Source organism: Mustela putorius, unplaced genomic scaffold (genome assembly GCF_011764305.1).
Source record: "Mustela putorius furo isolate JIRA1106 unplaced genomic scaffold, ASM1176430v1.1 tig00000508_pilon_pilon_pilon, whole genome shotgun sequence".
Lineage (NCBI taxonomy): Eukaryota > Metazoa > Chordata > Mammalia > Carnivora > Mustelidae > Mustela > Mustela putorius.
The window spans coordinates 16848172-16872844 of NW_025421402.1; the positions used below are offsets into that span (position 1 = coordinate 16848172).

Sequence of the window (24673 nt, forward strand, 5' to 3'; positions counted from 1 at the left end):
TATGTCATGGCCCCTTAGGATTAACTTTGTCTTTTGTGACTCATAGTAATATTTTGAAAAATCAACAACAAGCCATTATTCACAAGTGGCTTACAAATGATAAAATGTAGCAATTGAGACAATAGTAAGTTAAGATTGTTTTATTTACTTAAAGAAGTTATAGCTAAATGCATACTGTATCAATATAAATAAATAGGGTATTTGCTTGCAGTCAGATCGAGAGAGGGCTGGACCATTTTCATTGACGTAAGTTAGCAACTGTATTAAATTAATTTCTAAAATAACTGACACCTTGAAGATTTTAAATGATACATTTTAAATTCAATTAAAATATATTTTCTACCTATATTTGATTTAAATTGCAAAGAGAATACACATGAGGAGGTCTCTATATAGGTTGCAAAATATAATTTAAGAAAGCTATCATGTCTACTGATCTATTTGCATTTCCCATCTAGCCTATGTATACATGTGCATGCAAATGTGGAAGGAGACCAAAGAAGATTTCTAATGGGGTAAAGTTAATGGCCGGTAGCAGTTATTCAAATAGATAGATATTTTTAACTGATAAATTATAATCTAGTTAAATTGTATGTATTTTACTATTTTAATCTGCAAGGTTGTGGAAATGATTAACAGACTTAAGTCAGCTAGATCATCCCTAAATAGGATGGCATACTCCTATCTTTTTCATAGACTATGGAGATTTAGTTATATTTGTGTCAGAATAGTATTTTTAATGTAATATTTGTTGGTTTTCTTCTCATTATGATTGATAGATTCTCATCATAGAAATTCACCCTAAAAATCATCTTAAAAATTATCACCCACTTCAAAATTACACTAAGAACTATTTTAAGTATATGTGTCCATACTTTTATTAACATCATTTAAACTGATATGCATCTGCCTTGTTTGATATTTGGTGTTATTGTGAGAGAATATTAGCATGATGTTAAATGTGGTTTATACAATTGCCTGTAATGTTTCAATACTTTTTTTCTTGTATAAATTATTTAGGGGAAAAATCCCAAAGAAAACCCAGTTCAAAAATATTTTTAAAAGATATGTAAGTGGACAAACCATAAGTGACTCTTAATCTCACAAAACAAACTGAGGGTTGCTGGGGGGAGGGAGTTTGGGAGAAGGGGGTGGGGTTATGGACATTGGGGAGGGTATGTGCTTTGGTGAGTGCTGTGAAGTGTGTAAACCTGGTGATTCACTGACCTGTACCCCTGGGGATAAAAATATATGTTTATAAAAAATAAAAAATTAAGAAAAAAAAGATATGTAAGTGGATTTACAATTGGCTTTATCTAATAAAATTCAGTTGAGTTGAAGGTGACTCAAATGGGTCTTTGATAATTTAGTTCTAGATCACAGTGTGTTTGGAAGCACAGCAAAACTGATATAGTAATAAAGAGAAAAGGGGTATAATCTGTAATTCTTTGAAAGAAGTTGATAAGATTTTAAAATAAGCCTCAAACATTTTCCTGCGATCTTGATTTGGCTTTGGAAAAGAAAAGTAAAATAGAGGCTTCACGGGTCCTTCTGCAGGATGCTTTGTTTTTGAGTGTCTGCTATGTGCCCGGGACTCCAGAATGCCATAGGGATACAAAAATACCTAGAACAGAGGCCCTGTGCTCCAGCTGCTTGTTTAGGGAAGGTTGATACACACAAAAATAACTGTGAAACAACATAGTGGGGTAGGTAGGAACTCTGACAGAGTTGTCCCAGGCTCTTAATGGAGCATTAGGGATAGGACACTGAATCTAGACTCTGTTGGTATTAGAAGAAGGTTAACATTTAATTGAAATATTGGGCCAGAAATATAAAATTTTCTTTTTCTTTTTCTAAATTTTATTTATTTATTTATTTATTTGAGCAAGAGGGAGAGAGATCACGAGAAGGCGGGAGGGATGGAGGGAGTGAGAGAGAAGCAGATTCCCTACTGAGCAGGGAGCTGGATGTGGGACTAAGTCCCAGGACCCTGAGATCATGGCACCTAGACGTCCCAAGAATATAAAACTTTCTAAGATAGTTTTTCAAAGACAAGGATCTTAGGTAATCATAATACTTTGGAACTGCTGATTCCATCAGTAAATACAGTGACCAGAAAAATCTCTGCATATAATGGTAGCATAAGAGAAAGGCACATTTTAGGAAAAATATATGGGTTTAATGGATACATTCTTTACCTTAGTCCAGAGAGTCTACATGGGAACCAAATAAATCATACTCTCCTTTAAAATATAATTTTTCTGGGGCACCTGGGTTGCTCAGTTAGTGAAGCGTCTGCCTTCGGCTCAGGTCATGATCCCAGGGTTCTGGGATTGAGCTTGCGACCGGCTTCCTACTCAGCCAGGAGTTTCCTACTCCCTCTCTGTCTGCCCCTCCCCCTCAATTAAACTAATAATCTTTATAAAAGTAAAAAATAACTTCCTTATGAGTATGAATTTGTATGTATGAAAAGAGTATCAAAATATGGTTGTATGCTGTTTGTATACTCAGACACCACTGAATTTTCAGAAAATGAATATCTGCTAAACTTGAATTTAACATTTGTTATATTACATCTTTTGAACCTCTATTGCATAGCAGGTGCATGCTAACAAAGTTGACTTTTGGTATAATATGTGACAAGATCAGTGAAAGAACATTAATGATTGATATTGACACTACTAATAAGACACTACAGAAATACAGTACCTAATATAAAATACCAGTTTATTATTTTTTTTAAGATTTTTATTTTATTTTTTTGTCAGTGAGAGCACAAGCAGGGGAAAGTGCAGAGGCAGAGGGAGCAAGGAGCCTGATGCAGGGCTCAATCCCAGAACCCTGGGATCATGACCCAAGCAGAAGGCAGATGGTTACGCAACTGAGCTTCCCAGGCATCTCCAAATTTGATTATTATTTTAAGGTAGAGAACTTGAAATAGCTGCTGTTAAATAGGGTGTATAATGTGTAATCATTAAAGCAACCAAGTATTTATTGAGTGCATATTTTGTGCCTGAAACTGGTGCAAGCATTGCATATTTGAGTTTGTGTGAGTGAATGTGTGACTTATGGGTAGGATTAAATATATATACACATAGTTAACAGAAGGAATGATTTAAGGTCCTTCTGCAATTTTTTTTCCTAAAAATAGTTATATTAAATGTGCCATATATGCCAGGTAGAAGCTATTGCTTAGTGATTTTTAACATTTTTAGTCTTTAAATATGAATGACTCTGAAATTGTTGTCTGGAGTATAGACAAAGTGAGTATTTTGTAATCTCCATAGATGAATTTAAAGCCAGCCTCTAGTTAAGAATTAGAGTTCTACTTAAAAATTTTCCTTAAACATATGAAAATTTTTATGATACAACTTCATCTTCCTTTTATTTCCTGTGAAAAGTTAAAAATAAAAATTAAAATTATGTTCTTTTCCTTCAGATTCCAGGTATATACAATTCACCATTCAGAAAAGATCCTGATCCCTGGGAGTTGCGATTACAAAAGGCAAAGCCTTTAACATCCCAAAGGTCTAAAGTTAAAGACAAGCACTGGGTCAGCCCGAACAGTTGGCTGGAGTGTACGAGTGCCCGTTCCTTTCCTCGATCGGAAGTTCTGCCACCCATTGATAGGAAACAATGTCAGGTATTCATTAGTCCTATAGAAGAATTCTGTCCATGATTGTATTCTTGCTGTTTTGTTTTTTTTTTTTAAGTTACTGTTTTGTCTTTGTGACAAGAAAAGAAAATTATTTTTTATGGAATCTAATTTTAAATAATAAATATAAGGTATGTTGAAAATATGTATGAGGGAAGTCATCAAATAATTCTATGGTACTGAATTTTATTACTTGAAATATGAAGTTAAAACGTTAAGATTCTTGGCTAGGATCTAGCCTTTTTCTTTACAAACATTGTTCTAACAGTACTTCTTATAACATGTTGCTTGACAAATAGTGATGTAATATCAACTTAACTTCTCATCTGATGATTCCTATCTAAGTACAGCTGTAAACATAATTTAAAAGTATGAGTTTAGGGAATTACGGTGGACCCAAAACAATGCAAGAATCAGGCAGAGACAAAAAAAAAAAAAAAAGAAGAAAGAAAGAAAGAAAAAGAAATCTTCCCTGTGGGTTGCTGTAGAGCTGGAGTTGCAAACGACTTCCAAGGCTATACCATGGAGTGGGTTGTATTGCGTGATGATAGGCCCTTTCCCAAAGGCCCCAGTGAGCAACAGTTCTAGCATCTCCATTGATACTTAACCTGGAGTAGATAGCTGCCACCAGGGGGCATCGACCTAGGGTTGGGTTGATTTGGGTTCACATGGCCAGATTCCCAGAACTCCCATCTAGTAGTTCCCTAAACAGGCTTTCCTCTGTATATCTTTTGCTATGTAATAAATAACTTGAAAATTTCTGTGGGTCTGTGTTGGAGGTCCAGTTTAGGTGAGAGCCTCTGACTCAAGATCTGTCATGAAGTTGTCGTCAAGGGTCAGGCAAGGCAGTGATTTTATGTGAAAACTCAGCTGTAGGGAAGAGCAGGAGGATGAGGAGAGCCAATGGTTGCTTAGTCCCTTCTCGCATTGGCCTCTCTACAGAGCTGCCTCCCTGGTAGCTGACTTCCCTCAGGGTAGTGATCTAACCAAAAGTTAGAGACTTCTCAAGACAGAAGTCACAGTCTTTTTATGACCTCATGCCATAAGTGACCTCCTATTATGCCATATTTTGTTTTTGAGAAGTGCTTAAGTCCAGTCCACACAGGGGTTTGAATCCTAGAAAGTGGGATCGTTGAAGGTCATTTTAGAAACAGGTTTTCACAACCCCAACCATTTCATCAGCTTGCTAAACACAAGTTCATCTATGCCATAAAGTAACTTCCACTTTGCTGTAATTATTTGTGATGTTGTGTATTCACTTTCTATAATTGGGTCTTTTATTCCCTTTATTTGTGCATTTTTTTGCTCTTTTAAAACTACTAATCGATAATACTATTTTTTAAAAAATACTATTAACTGATGGCTTATACTATATTATAGAAAGAACTTAAAAAAAAAAGCTATCCAAAAAAACATAGAAGTTGAGAGTGTCCCCTCTTTCTGAAATAAAGTGGGAGTGTGGGGAGAATTGAGCAAAGGAACAAAAGAGAGATAATTGGAAATTTTTTAGTTTATTTTGGAACATATCTTCATAGTATGGTTTCATTATTCTTTTCAAAATATAGGTTATACCAATATTCTAATAAAGACATTTAAAATAGTTTTTAAAAACAAATATAACATAAATTTTATATTCTAAGTAACTGAATTTTTACCATTTGAATTATGCATATTACTGTTTAGGTTGATGCAAGGAAAGATTTTACATGATACCATCAGAATAAGCAATTCAGTTTATTATTTTATAAAGAAGATAACTATAGTATCTCTATTGCTTGTGTATTAAGTATTCAATGATTGCTAAGGTATCAGATATAACATTGTATATTTGAATACTTAATAATCCATATTTTATGCTGTATTCAATGAGATAGCTATTGGTAATACATGGAACTCATAGAGTAATTCTGAATGAACTTCTTAGGAAACAGTATTGATAAGACACAGGTATATAAATGTTTCTGAATTAGAGACAGTCTAGAAGTCATCCAGACCAAACTGCCATACTGTATAATATTCACATTAACCATGGACATTTAATATCATTTTATATGAGTTTTATAATACTTATAGTTCATATTAACTGTACTGCTTTGCTTTTTTAATGCTTTTATTATATGGCTTATTTATACTAGTTTGTATTCACTCTTCATTTCTATTAATGTACTTTTCTCAATACAGTCCCTTTAGTACTTACATGGTTTCCCCTTCCATAGCATTCTATTTATACATATATGTATTTAGTATTTATGGAATGCATATGGAAGATATATACATGTAGGTATATACAGGATATATGTGAATAATATATATGGACAGTTTTTAACCATATGTAATATACATGTAAAAATGGTTATATTTATTTATATGGAAGATGTATATACATATATTTATGTAATATAGTAAATAAATATAACAAATGGATAAATACATCTGGAAAAAATATATATGTGATCGAGGTGTTTTCCAGCACCAACAACTAATTCTTTGATTCTGTGAATACCATTTAGTATCTAACAATTCAAGCCAGTTCTAACACTACCAGGAGTTCGTGCAGACTCTGCAGCTTAAGGGCCTAACCCCACACAACTGTTCTTCACGTCACATAGCGGTAGCAATTTCTGGGGCTCCTGTACTTCTTACTGAGCTGCCTGTAAGTTGAGGGGTCCCATGACCCCATCCTAAACTTTGATAATTTACTAGAATGGTTCACAGAACTCAGAAAGTCATTTTATTTCCATTTCCTGCTTTGTTATAAAGGATAAAAATAAATAGCCTGGTGAAGAAGAACATAGAGTGAGGTCTGAAAAGGTCCAGGGTGCACAGGCTTCTGTTCTCAGGGAGATGGGATATGTCTGTTTCCTGGCATGTGGATGTGTACGCCAGTTGAGAAGCCCATCAGATCTCTACGATTTTTTTATAAAGCTCAATCTCGAGCTCCATTACCTTTCCCTGGAGATCAGAAGCGGGAGCTGGAAATTTCAACCTTCTACTCATTTGGTCTTTCTGGTGACAGGTTTCATCAAGAGGCTTCTGGGGGCCCAACCTAAATCACCTCATTAGCATAATCTCAGCTATAACCTTGTTGTCAATAACAAAGGCATCATTCAGGAAATTCCAAGCAGTTTAGGTAGGAGTTCTATGCCAGGAATCAGTGACAAAAGCCACTAGATTGTGATTTTTTTTTTTTTTTTTTTTTTTTTTTTGGTTTTTAAGTTTTTATTTGTTGGAGAGAGTGAGAGAGCCCACCAGAGTGAAGAAGGTCAGAGGGAGAAGCAGACTCCCGCCGAGCGGGCAGCCTGATAGGGGACTTGATCCCAGAACTCCCGGCTCATCACCTGAGCCGAAGGCAGATGTTAAACCAATTGAGCCACCCAGTTGCCCCTGTATTTCTTACTATATCACAATAGTATATATGTGAAGACACATAGAAAATATTATATACATTCATATAATGGTACATGTGCATATATACATGTGCATATATACATGTGTATGAAAGACTTTATGTGTGTGTAGATATGTATACATATGCAGATATTTGCAGATATACATACACGCATATGTACATATACCCTCATACATGACCTTTATCTAGCATACCACAAAATGATGATCTTGTTCATTTTCTTCTACTTTTCTGCCCCTTCTTCCTTTTCCTCTCTTCCCTTGTTCTTTTTCTCTTCCTTTTTTTCCGGTCTCCTTCATTCCTGTCCCTAGTCCTCCTCCCTCTGCTCCATATCATTTTAATCTTCTCTTCCTTCCTTTCCTTTTTTTCCCTTCCTGCCTTCCCATTCTTCCTCAGCCCATCAAGGAAGCCAACTTCCTTTGGCTTCTCTCCTCACTTTCTCTCCTTCTTTTTTTTTCCTCCTTTCCATTTTTGTTTTTACAGAATGGGATTTTTAAGTTGTGGCTTTATTGGACTGAACCACATTTCCTATATGTTATCTAATAATGTTAAAGGTACATACATCATTAGGGAGATTTAAAATTATATATGCTATACTATAAATGGTAATTATATTCTGATGGTCTGTCTGTGCTCAGGAGGGAAATTTCTTAAGTGTATGAGGCAATCCTGGGAGTTTAAAACATAACTTTGTTATTATTTAAGCTGTTGAGAAAATTTTAAAAATATACGATGACTATAAAATAACATGGGTCTTTAAAACTATAGAAGAACATAAATATATCTGACCCTTGTACTTCAGATTTGGTTGGATGCAAATAAAGTAAAACTTTGGAAAACGATAGTTAAGTGTCAAAGGAGACTTACAGATTCAGGTTGAGTTTAGGCATTTTAGGTATTAATGTTTGGAAATGAGTACAAAGAGCAGATCTGAAGTTTGAAGCTATGTCCAAAATCTGAGGCTCCATGTCACCCCAGGTATGATCAATATTCAGATCACTTGAGATCTTTTCTCAAGTGATTTCTGTCAACAGAAATACAAATTAACAGAAGCTTTGGCGTAGGAAAAGCTTGACGGTTAATGTCGTTTGCTAACCAGGGAGAAGTTTGTTGAGCTCAAAGGCAAGACACTCGTCTAAGTGTCTAAGATATATGTGGACCAGGCACTGAGAGATAGAGAGATGGATGTGATTACGAATTATGGAGGATTAGGGTCACAAAGATTATACTGAAACCAACAGGAAGACTGGGTCTATTTCCATTCTAAATTTTGCTGCTTGAATACGGCTCCTCCTTTTTCATTTCCTAGTTTCTTTGGAAATAGTAAGTTCCAGAACAAGTAGTAGAGTAAGTCACAAATGGATATGTGTTACACTGATACACCAACAAAGTTTAGAAGATAGAGCTTGGCCACTTAGAAGACTATCCCTCTTTGTGAATGCAGGTCCTTGTGAATGCAGGTCTTTCAAAGTCCTGGCCTTGCATCATTCCTCATATATTTGATGTTGCTATTGTTCAAAACCTTCCTCAAACTTCTCTTCGAACTAATAATGAAAAAAAAAAAAAAAAGCCAGGGATATCATTTGTGAATGTTTAGTATGTTCTCAGTACAATGCTAACAGTGTTACTTACATTGTCTTTTATATCTTAAGAGCACTTTCGTGAGATAATTTTTATTCCATTTTACACATAAGGAAAAAAGGTCTAAAGGAGTAATTTCCCTCTGATAACATAACCATGTATTATGTTTTAAACCATAGAATTTCTCAAAGTAAAACATAAAGAATTTGTAAAAAAAAAAAAAAATTATTGATTTCTTAATAGTGAACTCAGAATCATGTTACTGTATCTTTAAAAAGTAAAGTTCCAATAAAAATCCATTAACTACTTTCAAATATAGCAATCCTCCTGTCCAGCTGTGAAAAGTACTAGATGATACTTATTTGCCATTTGTGTTATTTACGGTCCATGACTTTTATGGTAACTGGTTCCTATTATTGGTTTCTATTAATGTAAAACATAAGTGAACATAAATGAGGCGTGAATCATTTCTTTTTATTAGCCCCACAGTCTTCACTCAGTGCTTGCAGTAACTCCAGCTGTGTCTTGTTAGTGATAACCTATTTAAAGAAGAGATCTTTAAGGATAAGGAATATGATCAGGAATCCTTGTCCATTTTATATCACTTCTGTCCTGCACAACAATAGTGGTGAAAAAAAAAGCAACATGTAATTAAAGACATGGCAAAATCCATGACCACTTCTGATTTGTATTGTGCTTAATATGATACTAATTAGACAACCAGTGGATTCTAGTAATTAGTATAAGTAACTACTAATTTAAAGGTAAGACATTTATAAAACACTTCACTGTTGCATCTTATGGGATTTCCTCTGTTACGTATTTGGGTCATTAGATGGTTGCTATTGTATTAGAGTTATTATGCAATAGAACTTAAAATTTTTACCAAAGAACACTTAAATTAATTAAAATTATGGCCCTCTGTGTTTTGGAGGGTCACCAATTAAATGCAGGATGAGGCATTCACTTAAAACCTTTATTTTAGTGAAAAAAAATATGTGCTATCCTATTTCTATTGATAAGAAGGCTTTTTGAAAGCAATGCTCAGAATCTTTTCTAATATTTTTACTTAAAAAGGGAGAGAATTCTTTTTAAGTTACATCAGAAACAAAGTAATACAACTACAAATTTAACAGTTCAGCATAAAAAGTATTTTGATGTAAGTAGGGAAAAATTCTGACTAATTTAAAATACTTTAATCATTTCTACTTGTGTGAGCATTTTTTGAAGATGTGATATTCTATATATTTTCCAATTCAGAGAACAGCTTGTTCTTTAAAAATAATTTGGTAGGGGTGCCTGGGTGGCTCAATGGGTTGGGCCTCTGCCTTCGCCTCAGGTCATGATCCCAGGGTCCTGGGATGGAGCCCCAATTTGGGCTCTCTGCTCAGTGGGCAGCCTGCTTCCCTTCCTCTCTCTCTGCCTGACCCTCCACCTACTGCTGATCTCTGTCTGTCAAATAAATAAATAATTTAAAAAATAATTTGATATTCATCACCCTTAATCATTGATAATATGATAAAACATCTTCCATAATAAAATATTTCCTCATTCTTTCTTGTCAGGGACCATTCCGTGATATCACTGAAGTATTGGAACAGCGCTACAAGCCTTTGGAGCCAACGTTGCGGGTAGCAGAACCAATCAATGAGTTAAATGTGGCCAGAGAGGAGTTCAGAAGACAGGAATGGATGCGAAATGTAAATGACAATATGTGAGTTCTTAGCTTAAAAAAAAAAAATAGCTGTAGCATACATGGTAACATTTAACAAAATTTAACATTTTGTATTTCCTGATATTGTAGAGAATTTTTTATTTGTGAGAAAAGGTAGTGGCACTCTTGATCTATTCAGAAGCAACTGTTTTTCAATATGCAAATATGCTATATAATTTTATATATATATAATATATACACACATATATACAAATATATAAATAAATACACAGACATATATACACATTTATGTATGTGTATATATGTAATATATATTTATGTGTGTGTGTGTATATAATTACTCAAAGAGAATGAATGGCATTTCAAGGGGATAAGTGACTACTGTCCACGCATCTGTGAAAATAATTACCTTAATTATCTGCTGAAAGCCTATGATGCTTCTAAAATAAGATCCAGTAGAACAAAAACATTTTTCTTAATGTGGACCAAATTTAATTTGGAAAGACTGATATCAATTTAATAAATCAGGTGCAATGTAGAAGGTTAGTGTCTTTACTAAGGAAGTTATCTAAAAAAGATAAAGGAAGATCTAATAGCATATGTAATTTAAAATTATTTTATTAGCCTCACTGATTTGGGTCTCAACTCAGACATATTTCTCCAAAGCACTTCCTCTCTCTTAAGGTATTTGTTATCAATATAGTCATATACAGTTTGTAAAAAGACCATTTAAGATCTGGAATAACTTTTTAAAAGTTATTAGTGTCCTATAGTACATCTTATAATTATCTTTGTATTGTATCTTATAATAATTCTTTAATATTTTAAATAACAAAATAATTATATTATTCTAAAAAGTTATAATTTCATAATTATAAAATATTATAAATTACTATATAATAGTCAACAACATATAGACTATTATTTTTACATAATATATAATGTGAACTAGTCATCATATTATAAATGTCACGTAATAATAATTCCAAAATATATTGCAAAGTATGTTTTATTATGTAAAGAAACTAGAATTACCTCTCATCCAGCACGGTGGACTTTGGATCATTTGATAAGTTAGGAGGGATATATAATGTGCATAATTTTAATCATGCATTTCTGAAAAGTCTCTTTGAAAATAAAAATTTCCACACAAACTCAGATGAAAGAAAATTGGCATGCATCTCAAGTAATTTTTGTAATTTTTTTTTATTTTGTAGCAATTACTTGACATGAAATAATTACCTATAGAGAATTCCATACCTTTTTCAATAATTGACAGTGACCCAATGTGTGGTGAATAAGAAATGAAAAACATTTATTTCCAGTTGGTTTTGGGGCGGTAGATCTGTTTTACCAAAGAGATTATGGAAGATTAGTGCTGCTCAGACTTAGTTAAGAATTATTTTTGTTTTCAATGATGCAAACAAAGGTTTATGAAATAACAAGATTAACTGCTCAAATAATTGGCCGCATTTCCATATTTCTACGGAAATCACTGTGCAGATCCAGAAGTATCCTTTTGTAGTGTCTTCCTTGATAAGCTTGGAGGGATGAGAGATCAGTATTCTCCCTGAAGAAAGGTGTTCCACTTGTACTTTCTATGGAACACTTGTGAATATCTTCAACCTCTATGGATACCAACGCTGATGACCCTTTACCCTGAAACTTTCAGATTGAAGATGCGTCTAGGATTATCAGCCAACCCAACAAACCCAACAGGGAATACTCAAGAAGTTACTTAAAGATTTGGACCTTTATGTTTTTATGTTTTTAGTAAGGGGACTAAGCAACTGGTTTTAGCAACTGGCCTATGGATAAATCCTTTTTTTTTTTTTTTTAAAGAATTAAAGCAGTGATATTTTGTAGCAGCTTCTAAAACAATTTTGGTTTTCATATATTACATAACAGTTATATCTTGTGAGGCAAAAGAACTGTTAGAAATTTAGGTTGTATGTATTTACAGATAAGAATTCTGTGATAGGAATTAGGAAAAAAGTATTCCCTAACCACAGAGATGCATAGTTTTTTTAATGCAGAGGATCCTGTCTACATTAGAGGCCTTAAAGCTCATCTTACTACATCTGCAACAGTCTTATTTCCAAATAAGGAAAACAAGCATAGGAAGTGGGACAATATTTTACACATTGAGTATGGATTCCAGGGGGTTTTTTGGAAGTATTTTGGAGCTCTATTTGTTTGTTCTTTTTCCTGAAGAAACTTACTCCAGTTTCATTTTTTCCTTATTCATATGTCTATCTTTGTGAAACCAGGAAATTAAATAAGCAATTAGTAAATAATTGCTAAGTAATCTTTATGTGAGAAGCTCTCAGCCAGATACTGTAAGAAATATACAGAGGTATTCATTGATTTAACAAATGCTTGCATATCCAGAAATGTTCTAGACTCTTGGGATTTAGCAGTGAATAAAATAGACAAATTCTCTGCTCCCATAGAACTTCTACACTTCTGCCTTTAAACCAAATCAGAAAAACTAGTGAAATTCTGAGTACAAATTGCCATAGATAAGCACTTGAAAATCATCAAATGTGTATTGAAGACAGTGTCATGATTTTTTCTTTTATTTATTTATTTATTTTTTCAATGTAGCATTTGCTCTTATCACTGCTGGTCTAGGAAGGTGTTCTTCAAAGAAATGACTGAATTGGTTCTGTGAAAGATGGTTTAGATTTGATAAAAGATAAAGGCAGATTGATGGTATGAAAAAAAAAATGACAGTAGTTAAAAGTTCACTGAACAATGCGAAGACCCAATCTGACAGAAGCTAATCTTCTTGTGGGAGGCAGTAGAAGGAGAAAGTGGGCAAGGCTTCAAGGCCAAGAATTGGAGTTTATCTGTAGATAATGAAGAATTAAGTTTTTTGAGTAAGAGGACCTCATAGAAAGAATATGTATTGGATTGTGAGACAGGTGTATTTGAGAAGAAATGTGCTGGAAGGAAGGAAAACCATGAGGAGAATATTGCAATACTTTGGTGAGAGGTAATGGGAAAGAGCTAAGGTGATGGCAGGGCTCAGCCTTCAGCTCTTTTCTTTACCTTCTTCTTCTCTATGTAACCTGTGTGAGTGTTTGCTTCTGATTGAGAGAGAGACTTCAACTCCCACCTCTATGCCAGTGCGTTCCACTCTAAATCTCTGAGATCCTACTCTTAACATTCCAGATTTATCTTTTCAGTTGCCATCTTCACTTACTTCACCATATGTTCCCAACTCAGTATATCCCGCATTGGCCTGTTTCTTCTTATCTCGAATGTGAATTGTAACCAACTTTCTGCCCAGCATAGGCACTTAAAAGTTACCCTGTTATCTTTTTCCAGCATTCTCTTGGTCCTCAAATCCTGTCTAGTCTACCTTTTAAGAGTCTCTCAAATTCAGTCCCTCTTCTCCCTTTCTACTACTAATTTAATTTAGGCACTTACAAGTTCTTCTTTTAATTGTTATAAAAAGTTTATCTGGTCTTTCCAGTCTTTTTCCCATTCAGTGCATTTACCTCAGTACTAGAGAAATTTAAGCAAGCCATTATTCAGACAAAATACTTTTTAATGGGTTTTTATCAGTTCTAGGATAAATCTTAATTCTGTGTCACAAGGCACAAGGTCCTTCAGGATGGGGTCTAGGCCTATTTCTTTAGCCAGTCTGCCACATTTCATAAGAAACTCTGTGTGCTCCAGAGGTACCGAGCTGCTTTCATTTCTCTTTATATCCCTTGTTCTCTTCTGCTTCCATTAAGAAATTTTCTAACTCCCATGATTTACTCAATCTGAAATTCCCTTAAAAACATAAAAAAAAGACTATTTTTATTTTTCAAAAAGTGGAAACAACTGAAACGAAATTTAAAAAAATTTTTTTTTTAAATTTTAAAAATGGAAATAGCAACACATACTTGTTTTATATTTTTTTCAGGGAACATTTTTTTTTAAAGATTTTGTTTATTTATTTGACAGAGAAAGATCACAAGTAGGCAGAGAGAGAGAGAGGGAAGCAGGCTCCCTGCTGATTGGAGAGCCCGATGTGGGACTCGATCCCAGAACCCTGAGATCATGACCAGAGCCGAAGGCAGCGGCTTAACCCACTGAGCCACCCAGGTGCTCCTCAGGGAACATTTTAAAGATTATTTTTAAATGTAAAATGGAACCGTGCAAGTTACCCAGATGAAGTAGAGAAAAAAGTCATTGTTACTAAGGGTGGAAGAGCCTCACACCATGCCTTCGAAGAACTATCCAAGTAAATGTTTAACTTACCCATCAAGGTGACAGAGGTGGAGTGGAGTAGATGATCATAAGTCAGGTGGTATAGGCTGATATGGGCTTCACTAAAAGTCTTATCAGAGGGGGTAAGGTCCTATATGTTAATACCTTCTATTAGTAGTCAGTGTTCTGACTTAATACAGAGAATATAAGTATGCAGACTATAACTGGTTCCAAACTCAAGTGCAGTAGAAGTCAGTGCCAGTCTGTGTTCTGGGAGGCAAAATAATGCCCCCCCCCCCCAACCAGCATCTACAGTCTCATCTCAGGAATCTGTGAATATCTTGTTACCTTCTATGATGAAGAGGACTTTGCAGATATGATTAAGAAGTTAAAGATGGGGAGATTATCCTAGATGATCTGGATGGACCCACTGTAATCACAAGGGTCCTTAAAAGTGGAAGAGGGAAGCAGAGAGAGATTGGACTACATGGGGGGTGAGAGTGATGTGATCTGGGAAAAACAGTTTGTCTTTGCTGCCTTTAAGTACAGAGTAGGCATTTCCAACCGAGGAATGCTGTCAGCCTCCTGCAACTGAGAAAGATAAAGAAATAAGTTCTCCCCTAGAATCTCCAGAAAAAGGGGTGCCTGACTGGCTCAGTTAGTGAAACGTCTGCTTTCAGCTCAGGTCATGATCCTGGGGTCTTGGGATTCAGCCCCACGTCAGGCTCCCTGCTCAGCAAGGAGTCTGCTTCTCCCTCTGCTTCTCCTTCTGCTTATGTTCTCTCTCTCTCTCAAATAAATAAATAAAATCCTTAAGGGTGTGTGTGGTGTGAGGAATCTTCAGAAGGAATGTAGCCTTGCCAACACCCTGATTTTAGCCCAATAAGACCCATTTCAGTCTTCTGACCTCCAGAAGTCTAACGTAATAAATTTGTATTCTTTAAGCCACTAACTTTGTGGTATTGTTATAGCAGCAATAGAAAACTGCTATAGTTTGTTTATCAAATTAAGGAACTACCTTGCTATATCAGACTTTGGTGTTTAGATTAATTAAAAACCTGAACTTAACTTGATGAAAATCCTTAGATTCCTAAGGATTCGAAATTCTTCTACAGGTTGAAGGTATGGTTATTTAGAGGATGAAAAAAATATAATTGTGGCTGGAACCTCCCTATGAAGAGAAGTTCGTGATTGAATCATAGTGTAAGGATATTATATTTTAAACTTGAGGAGGCTTTCATAAAACCTGAGTATGGACCACTCAATAGCTGTCTCTACATCTTTTTGAAAATAAAAAGTCTTAATTTTCTGATAGTTATTGTAGGGGAGGTAAAACTTTCCCTCTACCCCTTAGGGCCTTCATTTGGGCCTGGAAATTAAATTGACATAAGACAGAATAATAGGAAAAAAACACACACATTTATTAAAAATAAGTATTACGTGACGCAGGAGGAGCCCCACAAGGAAGTAAACACCCCCTAAGTGACAAGTCCTAAGTGCTTATATGTTAGCTTGTATAGCTTGTATACAATGAGAAACAGTTGTAGAAAAATAAAATGAGTGGGGAGACCAAAGGAAGACAAGAGTCATTTAACAAGTTCTGTTTTATAAAATTCTCTCGGTTTCAACTCCTCATCTCTGGGGACTAGAACATTTCTTTCCTCTTGATATGGGGAAGTCAGCTGTCCTATAGGCACGTTAAGTCCTGATTTTAAGGAAAAACAAGGGGTGGGGGATTCAGATCACATTTCTTATACCTATTCTTTTCAAGTGCCTTTAGCTCAAAATAATCCAAAGTGGCATATGGGATGGCCTCTTCTGTCACCCTCCGTTATTCAGATCAGGGGAAATGGGACACATCCTGTACACATTTAGTAGGAAAGCAAAACTAACAAACTCCATTTCTTGAACTCTGCCATTTGCTGCCACTAGTGAAAAATATTCAGCAACTGTGAATCTTACGTATCTGCCTTCATTCCCTCAGCTTTGCAACCCTGTTTAGACAGAAATCTTGATAAATAGATAAGTCATTTTTAAACCTTTTATTATTGCTTCTAATAAAGTATCATTTAATAGACAGTTACCATTGGAAAAATGCTTGGGAAATGTTAAGAAACTAGATCTAAATAATTTTTAAAAAGGGCATTTTTAAAAATGCATAGAGATGAGATCTGGTTAAATTTTTAAAGAGTAGTGATAAAGAAATCTAACATATCTCAAAACTTTTTTGACTTGTGGGATTTTCAAACACTTTAGACCTTTGTAATTTGCATATTTTCTGAACTATTATTGTATTATGATAAATAGGGATTATCATATATTTTCAGATAATGTTTTCTTAACAATTCAACTTTTATTTGTAACTCTTCCATTTATTTTAATTACTAGCACAGTGTGCAACATTTATTAATCAGCAGAGCCTTTTTAAGTTAAAATACTAAATTAGCTAACCCCATTAACACAGAATACTCCAAACAGGCAGTAATAGGAGAGGTAGTTACTGTGCAAATCGTATTAAACATGCGGGTGCTCTAGGGCACAGTTAAGCATGATTACCCTCTTTTGATCCAGTATTCCTCTGCCTCTCCCAGCTAATTTCCACTGGAAATTTACAAAGTGTTGCCTTCATTTTTCCAGCTTAATTTTTCTAATGAAGTTCTGGTACTTTATAACACTGGAGATACAGATAATAAGCCTGTGTATAATTAAGAAGTTCTAGAATTTGTCTACAAAAGAGCTCTTTATTACTTTGGCTCTCCTGTGAGAACTGGGCTCTTGTTCTGTTCACTATTTCCCTGAAAAAAAAATTTTTTTATAAATAAATGACCACAGAATACTAGAATTCTGTTTCTGCAAACATCTAAGGCTAAAGAAGTTTAAGATTTAAAACATCAACATAATGGTGAAAATTTGGAATACTTTCAGTGATATCCTTAGAATATTAAGCATACTTTTGGTGTATGTAATTGAACAAGTCATAAAAAGACATTTGTAGTCTTTTAGTTAGGTATTTTCAGATTCTATGCATGCTTCCTAATATAATACCTTGACATATGCTAGATCAACTTTTGCCAAAGAGCTTTAGGTCAGTGGATGAGGTCCATGGAATTTCTCCTGAAAGAAGTATAGTAATTTTGTGCCATATTCAGCATTCTTGTATTGGGTATGGCTTTTATACAGCCCAGAATTTCCTGGTTCGGTTTAGTGTTTAAAAGTGTGTTGGAGTCAGAAGGAACTTGAAGCCTGAAAAGAAATTTTCCAGACAGAGCAAGGGGAGCAGGGAGAGGAGGTAGCCTGTATAAAGCCATCTCTGTGTACAAAGTGTGTGGCTTCTGTGGATTTCAGCTCACCTTCTGTGGTGCCTTGTGAAGCTCAGCTCATGGCTTTGGTACCTCATGAAAGGGGGCAGAGACAGCTGGAAAGTCTGGGTAGAGCCAGAGCGTAAAGGGCCATGTGAACCATGGTGAAGAATCATATAAAAGGCCTTTTGTGGTATAAAACCATCACTGGAGTGAGGGGGGTCAGATAGATTAAAAATATCACTCTGTTAGCTCTGTTCTTGGTGAAAATCTGGGAGTCAGTGGTGACAAAGACTAGTTAGAGGACCATTACCATAGTCCAGTTCAGAGATAAAGAGGACTGCAGTAGGACAAGGACATTGGTAGTGGAGGGTAATGTAAAGTTGGACAGACAGCTTTATAGGTAGAATCCTATGAACCCTACATCAAATCTAGGCAACAGTCCGTTAGGGTATAGATGGTTGGTCAAGGGCACAGATACATTTAGAATCACTGTCTTAGAGCTTCCTTAGCTGCAAAGGACAAAGATCCATTCAAGGTAACTGAAAAAGGTAAGGATGTGTTTGAAAAGATACAGCAAGGAATCTTACAGAAATATGAGGAACCAAAGAAAAATTGGACTAGAGTGACCTTGTGGGCTGCAGGGCCATGGTTTTTCTCTCTCTAGTGTCCTCTCTATTTTTCTCTGCTTTCTGCCTCTTACCTCCTTTCTACTGATTAGCTTTATCTGCTAGTAGTTCTTTCTCATAAATCTTCAGCTTACACTTAGGCCGTTCCAGACCTGATTCAGTATAACCTTCCAGCTCTAGAGCCCACAGCTAGTTCTGTTTTTCAGTTCAAATTCCTGAAAGATAATCTGTTTTGCTCAATTTATAAAATCAGACTAGCCCATGTAAGTCATAGGATTGGATCACAATAAATAATAAATATGTGTTAATATAATGGATATGTTAAATTAACATAAATAAAGCATATAAATAAAACTAGCATATATAAAATAAAGCATAACATACACGTGTATATATAAATCACAGTTGTGATCTTGGGAAGGATGTATTATATTATATCAAATACATTGTTTTATGGGAGTAGGGCCATGAGCAAATATTTCTTCAGATTGAGGGCTGCCAGGCAGAGAATCCTTTTAGTGCCTTGACTTGGTTGAGTTGATTGGCCAGATGGTGATATCCTTCCTTGACTAAGGAAAAAATATAGGCATACCTCAGAAATATTGCAGGTTCAGTTCTAGACCATGTAATAAAGTGAATATTGTAATAATGCAAGTCAAATGAACTTTTTGGTTTCCCAGTGCATATGAAAGTTACGTTGACACTGTAGATTGTCTATTAAGTGTATGCAACAGCCTTATGTCTGAAAATGTGCATACTTTCATTTAAAAATACTTTATTACTGTATGTAAGTGATGAATCACTAAATTCTACTCCTGAAACCAATATTATACTACATGTTTACTAACTAGGATTTAAGTAAAAATTTGAGACAAACAAAAACTCAAAAGGCTCTAAATATTTAAATGTGTAAGGATAATTAATAAGGCATTCTTTTCTAATAAAAAAATAAAAAATAAAAATACTTATTATTAAAAAATGCTAGCTATCATCTGAGCTTCCAGCAAGATGTAATCTTTTGCTGGTTATGGGTCTTGCCTCAGTGTTAATGGCTGCTGACTGATCAGGGCAGTTACTGAAGGTTGGAGTGGCTGTGGCAATTTCTTAAGATGAGTGAAATTGGCCATATCAATTACCTCTGCCTCTGAGGAACGATTTCTCTGTAGCATGCAATGCTGTTTGATAGAATGTTACCTACAGTAGAACTTCTTGCAAGAGATCCTCTCAAACTCTGCCATTGCTTTATTGATTAAGTTTATGTAGTATTCTGTAGCCTTTGTCGTCATTTCAACAGTCTCCACAGCAACTTTGCCAGGAGTAGATCACACCTCAAGAAACCACTTTCTTTGCTCATCTATAAGAAGCAACTCCTCATCTGTTCAAGTTTGATCATGAAGACTCCACTTATAATTCTAGTTCTCCTATTTCTACTATATCTGTGGGTACTCCCTCTTGAAATCTCAAGCCCCTCAAAGTCACGCATGAAGGTTGGAATCAACTTTTTCCTGACTCCTATTAATGTTCATATTTTGATCTCTTTCCATGAATCGTGAATGTTCTTAATGACATTTAGAATGTGAATCCTTTCCAGAAGGTTTTCGGTTTGCTTTGTCCACATCCTTCAGAAGACTCACTATCTATGACAGCTGTAACCTTACAGAATTGTATTTGGTAAATAAGACTTGAAAGTCAAAGTTACTCATTGATCCATAGGCTGCAGAGAGGATCTTGTGAAGGCATGAAAACAGCATTAGTCTTGTCCATCTTCATCAGAGCTCTTGGGTGACCAGGTATATTGTCAGTGAGTGGTCAGTGGGCTTAAATATTCAGTGGGATTTAATGTTGTGAACAGATGTGCTGTCCAGGCTTTGTCATTTCATTTGCAGAACACAGGCAGAGTAGATTTAGCATAATTCTTAAGGGCCCTAGGATTTTGGAATGGTACATGAGCACTGGCTTTAACTTACAGTTACCAGCTCTATCAGCTTCTAACTAGAAAGTCCACTTATCCTTTAAAGCTTTGAAGCCAGGCATTGACTTCTCTCCAAGTGTGAAAGTCCTAGATGGCATCTTCTTCTTCCAGTAGAAGGCTATTTTGTTTACATTGACAATCTTTTGTTTAGTGCAACCACCTTCATGAATTATCTGAGCTAGATCTTTCGGAGAACTTGCTATCACTTCTATATCATCACTTGCTGCTTCACCTGGCACTCTTATATTTTGGAGATGGCTTCTTTCCATAACCTCACAAACCAACCTCTGCTAGATTCAACTTTTTTTCTGCAGCTTCCTCACCTCTCTCTGCCTTCACAGAATTAAACAGAGTTAGGGCCTTGCTCTGGATTAGGCTTTGGCTTAAGGGAATGTTGTGGCTGGTTTGATATTCTATCCAGACCACACAAAATTTCTCCAAATGTCTCCAAAATTTTGTGTCTCTATCAGACCACACAAAATTGGCAGTAAGGCTGTTTCATTTCTTTATCATTTGTGTGTTCACTAGAGAAGCACTTCTTTCAAGGACTTTTCTTTTGCCTTCACAACTTAGCTGAGTGGAGCAAGAGGCCTAGCCTTTGGCCTCTCGGCTGTTGACATGCCTTGCTCATTAAGCTTTGTCATTTCTAGATTTTGATTTAAAATGAGAGACATGTGACTCTAAATTTCACTTGACTACTTAGATGCCATTGTAGGATTGTTAATTGGCCTAACTGCAATATTTTTGTGTCTTAGGGAAGGGAGGCCCAAGGAGAAGGAGAGATGGGGGCGGGGGGGGAGTCCAGTTTAGCAGAGCAGTCAGAACACAGAATGTTTATTAAGTTCCCTGTCTTACATGGGCATAGTTCATGGTGATCCAAAGCAATTATAATAGTGATATCAAAGACCACTGATCACAGATCACTGTAACAATATAATAATGAAAAAGTTTGATTTATTTTGATAATTACCTAAGTGTCACAAAGATACGAAATGAGCAAATGCTATTAGAAAAATGGCGCTAATAGACTTGCTCAAAACAGCGCTGCAGCAAATCTTCAGTTTGTAAAAAGCACAATATCTGAAAAGATTAATAAAACAAAGTATAATAAGATGAAGTATGTCTATGTAAGAAGAATTATAGGTTTGATAAGATGGAGGTTTGAGGTATAAGTTTAATTTGGGAACAGCTCTGTTTAAGATTTCCTATTTTGCATCTAGGTAGATATTCCTAGTGAGCATTTGAAAATACTGGTTTTGAGTCAAAGAAAAACACTGTATATAGAGATAAAGATTTAGAAATAATCACTGTAGAGGAAATAGTTAAAACCTTGGTGGTAGAAAAATCTCCTAGAGGCGAAACTATATAGAGAGAAGATTAAGTATAGATTTCTTGGAGTTGCTTTAATGTTAGGACCATGGTTCTTAATTAGGTTGCTCATCTCCATCACCTTGAGGCTTAAAATTATATATATATGCCTCCCTCAGTCACAGATATTTTGGCTCAGTAGGCAGATGTGTTTGCGATATATTCCTCAGTGAGTCTGATGCACCGTTCTGGTTAAGATAAGTGTCATTAACACAAGGTGTTGGCAGAAAAATGTAAGTCCGTCAAGAAACTGAGAAAGCAAGGAAGAGCATCAGGAGATTCTGTGCAGATGTAAAGAAAAGAAAATCCACTGCAAGGAATGGATGAACAGCATGATCCGGAAGTCAAGTCAAGTGAGAATTAAAAGAATGTATTGGGTTTGGCCCCTGGGAAGTCATTCCTTGATAGCTTTGCTTTCTTCTTTAATTATCAGCTAGTTCTTATTTCTCCCATGTTCTTCCGGATATCATAAAAGAACTCATCCAGTTCTTTGCCAAACTTCAGGCCAATGTCTAAAGTTTTACTCTTACCCATGGTGATATATGTTTATATGTATATACATCTCTTTATATATGTGTGTGTATATATGCATAAAATATACATATATTAAAATATTCAGATATTTATATTTTAAAATTAATTTAAGATTTTTAAGTTCATATTTTAAAATTTAATGTAAAATTTTGAAATAGGAAAATATTAGACATATTAAAGTATTAAAATGGTGCCAGTATCATATATGTGCCCATGCTATATATATGTCGCCTCTTTTCTAGAATTTTAATATTCCACTTCAGAATTGTGCTGAAAATTAACATCCACTTAAGCTACCTATGTATTGTAGAATCTGTATTCTTCTGCTTTTAAAGTCATTTTGGAACATCTTTGGTATAGTCACAATTTCTTAAGAATAACTGATAGTGATTTGCATTTCATCCATAGGTCTGCTCAGTAACGTGGGATACAGTATATTTTAGTTAGAGACCTTGAAGCCATTGAAAGTCCTAGGTGCTCACATGTAAATTTTAAATCAGAGGTTACAAACTAGTGGTTTCTGAGTTGCTTACAGTCTTCAGACGTGTTATATTTGGATCCTACCAATTTTCTAAAAATTAAATTAATTGAAAATGATAAGTAAGTCTTCTGAGAATCCAGATTTTCCAGCTTATATTAAAAACTAGATGATCTAGAAACAGTGGCCCACTCTCTTACATGGCAATAATTTGATTTTTACATTCTTCGTTTTTATATCTGACTGACTGGTGTTACCTGCCTAGTCCTTCCAGATTAAAATATGGAGACCCTTGTTCTAGGTAATAAGATCCTCAAGAAATAGAGCCCATGACTGATGCAGTACACTGAATGCGATACTTGACAGATGATAAGTGCCATTTTTAAAAAAAATTTTATTTTTATTTTTTTATGTATTGAGCTTGAGCTTGAACTCTCATTTATTTTGTCCTAATCTCTCTAATTCAGTCACTAAAATTTTTCTCATTGAAAGAAAAATCAAGCTAAAAACCCGAATTACATTGTGATTTCTCTTTGACCTTTATTAACATTACCCTATTAGTCCCAGTAATAGGTGGGCCCTATGCTTCTGTTTTTCTTTCTCTTACTTCCAGTAGAATTTTCCAAACTGTGTCTCTTAAAATGCTAGTCTGGAAGATGTCAATGAGTTTCCTATCAAATAAATTAGGAAAAAGTTACATTCAAAACAGTTAAACTTTTTTTTTAATGTGGCATTTACAGGGCTTCTCAGACTTAAATAGACTTTTATTTAGTGTGAACTTCAAAGAAGGAACATATAATGTATAGTATTTTGCAAACTTATTCACCTATTCATTCAACAAATATTACTGCATGCCTAATATGTGCCAGACACTGTATTAGGCATTGCAGATAGAGCAGTAAACAAGATAGAGATCTCCTGGCTTTGTAGGTCTAATAATATAGTTGGTTGAGAAATCTCCTCATCCACAGATCATAGTTTAGAATATGCTACTCTGGAATATTACTCAACAAAGAATATTTTATTTTCCTTAATGATTTTTTTTTTTTTTTAGTTTCAGCTTATTTTTTCCTTAGACCTTCTTAACAATAAATTATACAAGTGTTTCCCACAGCCTTATATTCCTTCTTAATTACGTGTTCCTTTTTATTAAGTTTTTTTCATTTTAATTCCAGTATAGTTAACCTGTGTAATTATATGTTCTTTATGTCAATTATACAAGTCCTTAAAATATCTGAGCTCATCCTTTTTAGCTATATTGGCATCTTTGTAAGTTTAAAACATCTGATATAAATGGCCTGAAAGAAGAGCCTGTGTGACTGTTACTTAGCTGGAACATTTAAATTTAGTATCTTTTAGCAGAGATTTTTTTTTAAAGATTTTTCACAATTAACTAGAGAACAGTCAACTCTGCAAAACATATGTCAGAAAGTTGTTGCATAGCCATAATAAAATTACTGAGTAAGCATGCCTTGAGATTGTTAATAATAATATATTTGGGAGTTCTTTTTAAGCTAAGAAAAATGTAGGAAGAAGGGCAAAATATGTCTTTCCATTTAAATTTAGAAGCTTGCAATATAAGCTTACTGTCTAGTTGAACAGATAGTCTTGCCATTTGCATTCCTTAAATATTACATTTCTGTCTCCACCCTGGGGGAGAGACCTGTGCTATTGAGATTGCTGTTTAAATAGTTTATGAGTTTTAAATTTCTGCTCTGAATTCCACTCTAAGGATAAAATACTTTATGTATTAAACACTTAGAGCTATGATTACATTAAAATCTCAGGGAAAGCTGTTTTCTTCCATAAATAAAGCCCGTCTGATTCCTGTCCCAATCTGTTGCTCATTTCATTAACATCTCTTCAA

General features: G+C 34.8%; 1 protein-coding gene across 1 annotated transcript in view; it reads left to right on the forward strand.

Moving 5' to 3' along the window:
• SPATA17 (spermatogenesis associated 17) overlaps nucleotides 1-24673 on the forward strand; it is a 178313-nt gene that overhangs the window by 90438 nt on the left and 63202 nt on the right. Inside the window, exons 7-8 of the mRNA XM_004751466.3 lie at nucleotides 3440-3643; nucleotides 10211-10359. Of these exons, the coding sequence (XP_004751523.1) occupies nucleotides 3440-3643; nucleotides 10211-10359 (353 nt within the window). The remainder of the gene's footprint in view (nucleotides 1-3439; nucleotides 3644-10210; nucleotides 10360-24673) is intronic.